Genomic DNA, 9,811 nt, shown 5'->3' on the forward strand with positions numbered 1-9,811 from the left:
AGAGAGAGAGAGAGAGAGAGAGAGAGAGAGAGAGAGAGAGAGAGAGAGAGATTTCAAATAAATTTGCTTACGATAGCGGCTGTATATATAAAATAATAATTTTCAGAATTTTCTATATAATAATTCGCAGAACGTATGCAGTTTTCTTATATAGTAAGTTATTGTATAGATAAATATAACTTTCAGCATTAGAGGCGCAGAAAACTAACTTAACTTTGCTAAGATCCTTAAAGGGAACGAAAAAGCTTAACAGTTATCCGTCTGCATATGTATTCTAAATAAAACGTATGGTTTTTCAACTTTTTTTTTTAAAGGATATCGTAAACAAATTCATTTCGAAACAGTCGTTACTTAAATATATCTATATATATATATATATATATATATTGTTTTTGTATAACATTCTTGTTATTTTTTTTTTTTTTGCATTATTTTTAATTTAATTTTTTATTTGTTGAAACAGTTATGTCTCGGTTTAAAGCATTACCCTTCACAAGTACGGTCCGTTTCACGTATGCAAACGTATCTTGAACGCCACTTAATTACATCCGTTACAATTAAAATTAGCCATAAATCAAAAATGTTGAAAACAACCAATTATAAAATATTGCGAATATTTGTGAAACTAAGTACTTTTGAAGCATGAAGTACTTGGGTAAAATTTAATAGTCTTTGTCTTTATACATAATTGAGAATTTGTATAGCAAAAGTGGATAGAAAACGTTAAGCAATCTTTTATCTTACAACATAACAACAACAATTATGGCTAGTATAAAACTGTCGAAAGCCATGCTAACATAATAATTTGTTGTACATTAGAAGGAAATAAAAACAAAAACAAAAAAAAAAAAAACAAAAAGACAAAACGATAACAAAAATTATAGTTTGTGCCTGAAATTGCAAAAAGCACAAAAGAGATCAGTGAGCATATGAATTCGCAATTCTACGTAGGCAACAACAACAATATTAAGATAAACACATAACGATAACAAAGTAATAAACAAATTGCTTGAGATAGCAAACAATTATACTTGGATGCTGTTTAATTGCTACTACCGCTGCCATACTAAGGCTCAAAGCTCTGTTCATCTGTCCGTCCGTCCGTCCGACCGGCGGTTTGTCGTTAAACTGTAGTCAATAGGAAAAGGTACAAAAGAGGTGTAAGAAAAAAACAAAAAAAAAATTGTAACAAATACTTAACACAGGCATTTACACGAAATGTACCACATACAATACTATTCCGTATTCATGCATTCAATTTCTGAAAGAGCAACAAAATTTTTTTTCTTTTTTAAATTAACCACAATACGTGTTGGTTACTACGTAAGACATCAAGTCACGTTATTTAAATCTAAGCATATATATATATATATATATATATATACATATGTATATATATTATACATATATATGGCTCAGTTATGTATGTCACTGATAGACAAGCAAGTGTAACTGTTATGATAAAATTTCACTAAAACAAAATAATAAAAATAAAAAAAAAAAAAAAAAAAAAAAAATTAGGTTAACTTACATGCAAAATGATGCAATTATCTTTGGCTAAATTTTTCTTACATTTTTACATGATTGACATGGTTTTTTTTAAATTGAGATGAGATCAGATAAACTCACGTTAATTTCCTTAATCAATTTTCGCATACATCTCATGCATCTATGTATGTCACTTTTCATTTTAGCGGCTAGCTATGCAATCAATTTACTGTTCATTTCATACGTAATTTAAAAGCTGACTAACATTGCAGTTAAACCTAATAGAAAATATATTAAATAACGTCATATTCAAATTCATTCCGATTACCTTAAATGCATAGATGAATTACATTGCATAAAAGCTGCTGCGCTCAATGCCTTCCCATTTCTTTATCAATAAATCCCTTTTTGAGCCCGGCCCGAGCAACATGTTATGTTATTGTCTTAAATCCTCTTACCGTAGATATCCAAATGTTTCAAATGCGGCTCATAGAGATAAATAGATAACATGGCGTAACAGCGTGAATTACTCAACAAGCTATCAATTGACTGTTGGAATGAAGTAGCATTTCGTGTAACAAGCTAATGAAAATAAAGAAATTTCCTTAATTAAAAAAAAAGCAATTTTGACAGTTTGATCATTCAGTGCTGTCCTCATCGAGGAGAATGATGTTACAATTATAAGACTTCACTCCACACATATGAAAAGTTATATAATTTATTTATTATGCAGGTGCAAAATAGATGAAAATATAACTATATTGCTGTCGATTAACGAGTTAATCGGGATATTTATTGAAAAAAAGTTCAATAGCAAATATACATGGATTAATTCCAACTACTTTTTGGTAATCACAACTGGTTGACTCCAACCGATAATTTATTTTATTTACGTAAGAATTTTCCTCTAAATGCATCTACAGATCCCCTGGGTAACGAATAGTAAATAGTATGCCTAAGAATGCATATTATTTTGAAGCGCATTGTTAAAAAGCAAAAAACTTTTCTCTAATTTCTCTTAAAATAGAGAAAAAACCAATTTATAGATGAAAGACTTAAGCAACAAACTATTGATTATTGATTTTCTGAAAATAAATGCGAGTTATGTGAGTTATTTTGAAATAAGTTTATTAAAAGCAAAGGTTTGCAGATATTGAAAAAAAAGTCTGCTACAAAGCAATTTCCTTTGCATTGTGTGTGGGTTTTAATATTGGATTGAATTGGATCTCTTCATGATGTCTGTCCAACTTTCTTTTTAATTATTACCAACATTGTATTGTTTGTTATAACTTATGACCGTCAAGTTTTATGATTTGTTCTTCAAGTGTATTGCAAAATTCTCTTTGACATAAACTATCGCATTACAAACCGCAAAAAAAAACGAAGAAGAAGAAAAACAAAGACAATATGTTGGAATATACTATGCCTGGTAGGAAATTTTCCCATTAAGTTGAACGATTTAAGCTAAACGCTGGCTGTATGCTGTAATATGTATACATTAGCAAAATTGGTTTCAATGATAACCAAGGTCATCTTCATTGCATTGGTATTTTGCTCACCTGAGATCTGAAAATCTAACGCCATATAGCATTTGGAGGATAAGCGTTACTGTATTCAAGCATGAATTGAATGGATTAACTGAATACATGAATTTTAATCTTTTGAGCGCTTAATAATAAATTTTAGACTCTCTAACATTACAACAACCGTAAACAACTTAATCGTACAGTGGACTAATTAAAGAATTAATTACTCTATCGGTTTCAATCAGCGTTAATATTTTTTCGTTCTTTTATAATATATATATATATATAGAGAAGGATAGAGAAAAAAAAAAGAGCATTTTTTTAATATTTTGTAAAATTTTTTCATATTTTTCTTATTACATCTAGGCTTACCCCAAATATAATTATAATTACGGCGTTGCTGATTCACATACCGGTGATGTTAAGTCGCAACATGAAGTACGCGATGGCGATGTGGTGAAGGGTTCTTATTCCCTAGTTGAACCAGACGGTTCAGTACGTACCGTTGATTATACCGCCGATGATCATCACGGTTTCAATGCTGTCGTTCATAAAACCGCACCCACTGTACATGCTGTGGCTCATGCTGCTCCCGCTGTCGTAGCTCATGCCGCCCCGGCTGTTGTGGCTCATGCTGCTCCCGCCGCTATAGCTCATCACGCCGCTGGTCCTGCTCTTAATTATGCTACTGTAGCGCATCATGTTGCTGCCGGTCCGGCTCACGGCTATGGTGGCTATGCCGGTTATGCAGGTCATGGAGCTGCTCATGGTCATTATTAAAAAAAAAAAAAAAATCACTTTAAGAAAAAAAGCAAACTACGAATACTCTGTCTCACTCTTATAAGAAGTAACTGTAAATTAATTTAATAGTGTTTTTTTTTTTTTTTCTCTCTTCTTTTTAAATTAAGTTTAAGGCAAAACACACAAAATTCATTGATAACAACGGTATATAGTGTAAAGGATATGAAAATGGGCATTTAATTGTAAAAAAAAAAAAAAAAAAAACAACAAAAAAAAAACGGTCAACACAATGAACTAAAACTGAAGCTGAAATCGAACCAGCATAAGCAACAGAAGAAGAAGACACAACAGAGGAGAATTAATTCGAAATTGAATCTTTGGTTGAGCTTCTCCAGCAAACTTTCTGACTTTTTTGCTTCAGTCTTCACCGTAGCTCTTAACGAACTTAAACTTTTGTAAATATTTATTTTTCATTTCTCTCTCTCTCTCTCTGTCTGTCTCTCTCTCTCTCTCTCTCTCTCTGATAAATCTTGTTGTCTTCTGTAGCCTGCACATAATCTCCTTGTATATACGAACGATAGTGACTCTCTTGTTCTTCCTAATGCATATCACATCACTGCCTTTAAAAAGTCATTCATTTCTTTCATACCCCATTAAAAAAGCATTACTTGCAAAAATAAAATGAAAAAAAATTTAAAAAATAAAGCGGAGAAGAAATCTTATTAAGTTATAATACTCACACGCACATACACACACACACACATTTGTAAACTGCTAAAGAAGAAAAGAAAAACATAATTTATGAATAAATGAAAAAAATTATAGGGAATTAAAAAAGAAAAAACTCATGAAATCATTGCTTATAATAGACGCCTGACTCTTGTCCGTCTATGCCTTCTATTATGGCTATTTGGATGCTTTAGTTTGCCATGTGCTATCGATTGGAACTTAAAAGTCTTTGCAAACTATTCGAACTCTTCATGAAAATCACAATTCAGTTCTGATTTATCTTGCGTTCAGGACAATTAGCTCGAAACCTTACTAACTGGAAACATTTTATAAATACTCGTCACAATGCTCAGCAAAATCGATCACTCTGCGACTCATTTGTAGTGCATTTTTCAAATAAATTTGATAAGCTGAACATTTTCAAATAATTGGTGCAAAAAGTAATCAAAAGCCATCTAATCGAAGTATCTAAGGCGACGCAGCAAATCTAGACTTGAATTCCGTTGATATAAGCGTTTATACAAAGGTGATGTATCTGTTGTCCTTTACCAAGTGTAGGCAATCTCTTGTAAGGTAGTGACCAGACTTTGCTCAATTTGCTGGAATATGTAGGAAATGTTTATTATTGTTACATCAGACTCTATCTCAAATGTTTACCCCTGTAATATACCGCTCAGTAAAAAAACTGATAAAACTACCAGTGAGTATACAGTTTTATCGATCAAATATCAATCAATATCAGTTTGTTCTATAATATTAGCCGCACCTTAGGTTTCTTATGGACTCTACTCTAGTTCAGCTAACGCAAAACACATCACTCAATAAGTCTCTGGTCTAATATATGTATACAGGTATATGTATATATATGTATGTACACGTATTGCCAGACCTATATGATTTATAGATAATACCAGCCTTCTCAACGATAAGTGTCAAAGTTTAATGATCGTTTGCGAAAACGTTTACAAGTGACAGTTGTTTTAGTTACGCTACTTTTGCAATTTTCAAAACAATGGAAACAAGTCAAAAAACTTTATTTCGCTTGCTGATTTGATGGGAAAAAATACATTGCCTTGAAAGATATCGCGAAATATCTGGTCTAACGAATAAATAAATATGTGGTGTGGGGTTTGCGCTAAATTTAAACACAATCGTATGGACTCGGATGTTAATGAACGCTTTAGTCACCCGAAATTGGTAGTTATTTCAGAAAACATAAAAATCATTTTGGAAGACTAGAAATTGAAGTTGCGTGAGTTGGCTTAGATTCTAATAATATCAAAAGGCAGTACATTGACTATTGAGAGTATTGACATTGAGAGCATGCCGCGCTTGACAACAAGTTGTTAATGACTCAGACAGGTGTTTGACGCTGCCCCAGCTGCAATCTCCTCCTACACTTGAGAGTTGAATCGGCGGTCAGCCGAGTGGACAGTAACCGGCAAAAATCGTCTAAAGCGACCAGAAAAGTAGTCCCACTACAACAACAACAATTTGTAAGCAAGTTGATGGTGGTTTCCTTCTCGTCATAAAATTTCTCTCAACCCATATTGTATTAGCAGGCGCCTATCGATTTCAACTAAAGCCGGATTAAACCATTCAATCGCGTCGTTATTGCTGTGGGGAGTGTGACGTAGTTAGCGGCCTTTGAATGCCCTCCTATACTATTTGTCGATTTTATTCAAAAATTTCCTTTCTCTTCCTATTAGCGTAACAAATGCTTCATACCTTGTCCAATAGAGGGGAAAAAAGTTCACCATATACGTCTATCTGGTGGGTATCACTGATCATCATTGCTTCTTATATCTGGCAAGAGAAAATTGAAATTCTACATTGAATTACGTAACTTAGTAACAATTATGGACTTTTCTTCAAGTTTTCTTTTCTCTTGTTATCGCAAATTCAACTTTTCCATTCAAACATACGCCAACCACACACAAATTAATATTTATAGAAAATTCCAAAATTTTTTCTAGCTCTAGATATGCAGATCATGATGAAATTTTTTTTTTTTTTTTTAGAAAAAAATTATCACTGCATTGTTCCTGCATTTTAGCAAGGCCGCTTTAGTTGTAGATGTCCCGCGAAAATATCACCATTGTTGTGATTTCTCAATACTATATATATATATATATTTATATATACATAATAATAATTAAATATATGCATTACAACTTCCGCAAATATCGTTATTCTAGTATTTTTCTTTCCATTGAAGGAAAATTGGGAAATAACGTTTTCTTCTTTAAGCTGCTAAATGCTTTCATTTAATTTATTTTCAGTTAAAGCTTTAAAATACTTGAATTTTTTGAACACTTCGCCCTTGGTTTTCAATAATATATACGATTATGATTTTTGAAAAATCATCTATAAACGGTATTTGCGATCTAACCGATATCAACGATACCAACCGATATCGACGCCAATTGTCGTCTGCATAAATCAGTTGAAAGATTTCTTTAGAATTTCACAGCTACACACAAATTTTGAATTTCGAGACTACTCGGTGTCGTATGTACTTTATGCCACTTAGCATTGGCTCCGGGCCAAGATATCTAGATATTTTAAATTCAGGTTACCTGACATTAATTTTGCCATCTTAAGTTGACAGCACAACTTTAACAAAAAAAAAAAAAAAAAAAAAAAAATTAATTGGCAGTTCATGTTCACAATAAAACCATTATTGACTGCTTCACATACAATGATTTGATGATTTTCTTTGAATATTTGGTAAGTATAAGAACAGCATCTCTATTAAGTTTACGTCATTTCCCTTCGATTTAATTGTTAAATTTTCTCTGCTGTGTGCTTCAGTAGAATTTTCTCCGGCTAAATTAATGTTTTTTTTTTGCTCTTAAAATAACGATTCAAAGAAACTTCTCCCACAATAATAGCGAGAAATTGCTGCGCTATCAAGACACTAATTGCTATGGTTGTACGGTTAAGTAATTATGACTCTATCGTGGCGAGAGGGAAGGATAAGAACTGACCCTTCTCTCGCATTCAGATTTTTCCAAATGTTTGCAATGAAATATTTTCCTCTGATTTTATTAGTAAAAATAAAAAAAATAATTCTCCGTTGTTGGTTTATCTTATTATCAGAACTACATTCGCTTTCTTGCACAGAACATAAGTCATAGGTAGCAAAAATTTTTCGAATGAATGCTCTTATGATATTTGAAAATTGCTCTCTCTCTCTCTAAATTTTCCGTTAATATTTGTGCATGCGTGTGTTGATGCGCTTCATAATTCCGACTTTTTTAGCCAGCCCGTGAGATTGATTTACATCTTGTAGTTTGTTGGCCCATCTGTAGTTTTACTTGCTGACTATGCTACAATGTTTATTATAATTAATTTGATTTGGGTTTAGACTCACGACTCAAGTATATAACTTAGCTAATGCCAATGGCTTTTCATCATTTGTTTTCCAGTTTATCATCATTTTTTATCATTAATATAAACCGGCGAACTCTTTTTAATCGTTAGGACATATTTTCCAGCTGGATTTCGATATAGTAGGTTAAAAATAAAGTTTTTCCTCTCTCTTGATAAAAATAGATTCTAGTAAAGCCACAAAATTTGCACGAACAACAAACAAGAAAATGTAAAAAAATCTACAACAAAATCAGTGACTACTTACTACCTTACATTTGAAATATATAATAAAACAATGCTTGTGCATAATTATTATTGTTGCCATAATTACTATTATAATTTTTAAGTGCACTATGTAAATGTACTCAAATCTTTGGTTTGAGTTCATATTGACACACATTTCTGTTTTCGCTACAAAAAAAGCCCACAACTTTATAGTTGTGCTTACGATTACATACAAATATTTTGATTTATTTTTGTTTTCAAGTTTTTTATATACGTCGATACGATATATGTGTATAGCCACAAAGCTCAGATATCTATTCTAATCTATTACCGCTAAGTGCTTCGCCTTGTTTATGTGGGAAGGTAGGGGAGGGGGTGGATGGGGGATTATTTTGCTTTACCAAAAATAAATATCAAGAGGCGGAAGGAGTTGGACGTGCGGTACAAGGTTTTGTCACACATCACCAACTAAGTATCTTAGCTGGACACGGTTAAATATCTCTAGGCGAGACCTGGTAGCTCCCGGCTATCAAGGAGAGCTATTCACCAACATTATCGATTTGCAGGCGATTAAATGATCCGAGCGAGGTATTTCCCACACAATGTTAAGCCTTAGCTTCTTAAAATACTTTGAATGAATGCGCAATGAAAGAAATTTTGTACTGTTATGTCGAGAATATGAAACACCGTACATACTCCCAAATGGTAGAATAGAGGGAAAAAATCAAGTATAGGTTTTTAGAGATCAAAGGTCATAGAAGATTTCCAAAAAAATTGCGTGCTTTAAGTCAATTGCACGCTTGACCCGTGTCCCAATAGTTGTAGTATTAAGGTACGCATAAGAGATAGCGGTTAGGATAGCCTAGGTTTTGTTTACGATTCTATGAACGACTATCTACAAATGTTTAAGTGCATCTTACGGTTTCGTCATGTCGATGACTTTAGCGAATACTCTGCCAATATAATCTTCTAGAAGGAAGCCAACCAACAGCAGATTCAATTTTGATATTTTTTGATTTTGCTGCAAATTATTGGTGAAGCTCTAGCCGACCTTTCTCGTTTACTAGAATAATGGGTAGTTCGCGCGCGCCTGTTTTACCAAATGTGAGATTTTTCTTAACTGTACATTAGATTAGCTCTTGACTATCATAAAACGTTTCGAACGTGTGCAATATATATTTATTAAGGTAACGCTGCTCGCGAACAAAACTGTCTATTGGCAACATTGGTTTTGCTTTAATTGTTTTATAAATCAGCACAACGCGCACTTTCCAGCGTGATTTTTATTCTGATTTATCGTCCCAAATATAGTATGTACATGGGATAGTCTTATCAAGGGTATCTAAGAGTTGAAATTTGCACTGGTAATGGGAAATGTTCGGTCGTATGTGTTTATAACTAAAGCAGAAGAAATAGTAGGGAACGGTTGAAGTATTCCTTGGAGTCGTTTTGGCCAACTGGTAATTTTAGCTAACACGTTTTGACCCTAATAAAAACCTAGCTCTTCTAGGTATTGTGTGCTTCTGTAATAGTTTTCTCATGCGGCATACCTTACCGCGTAATATCGTTGATTGGTTCAAATATGCATTCAACTTACAGTAACTAATACTTGAAATCTTTTAGCTATAGAGATTTAAGGTCTGTAATATTGCAACGATTTGACTTAGTTTTCGTGGCAATGCTTGTAAAGAAATTAACTATGGCTAATGTAGTACGCTATTAAATAT

General features: G+C 32.7%; 1 protein-coding gene across 1 annotated transcript in view; it reads left to right on the top strand.

The window, feature by feature from the left end:
• LOC119631758 (cuticle protein 7) overlaps window positions 1-4,087 on the top strand; it is a 6,026-nt gene extending 1,939 nt beyond the window's left edge. Inside the window, exon 3 of the mRNA XM_038024247.1 lies at window positions 3,381-4,087. Coding sequence (XP_037880175.1) covers window positions 3,381-3,794 — 414 coding nt within the window. The 3' untranslated portion in view covers window positions 3,795-4,087. The remainder of the gene's footprint in view (window positions 1-3,380) is intronic.
• Window positions 4,088-9,811: the final 5,724 nt, after the last annotated feature.

Source organism: Glossina fuscipes, unplaced genomic scaffold (genome assembly GCF_014805625.2).
Source record: "Glossina fuscipes isolate IAEA_lab_2018 unplaced genomic scaffold, Yale_Gfus_2 1, whole genome shotgun sequence".
NCBI classification, from domain to species: Eukaryota; Metazoa; Arthropoda; class Insecta; order Diptera; family Glossinidae; genus Glossina; species Glossina fuscipes.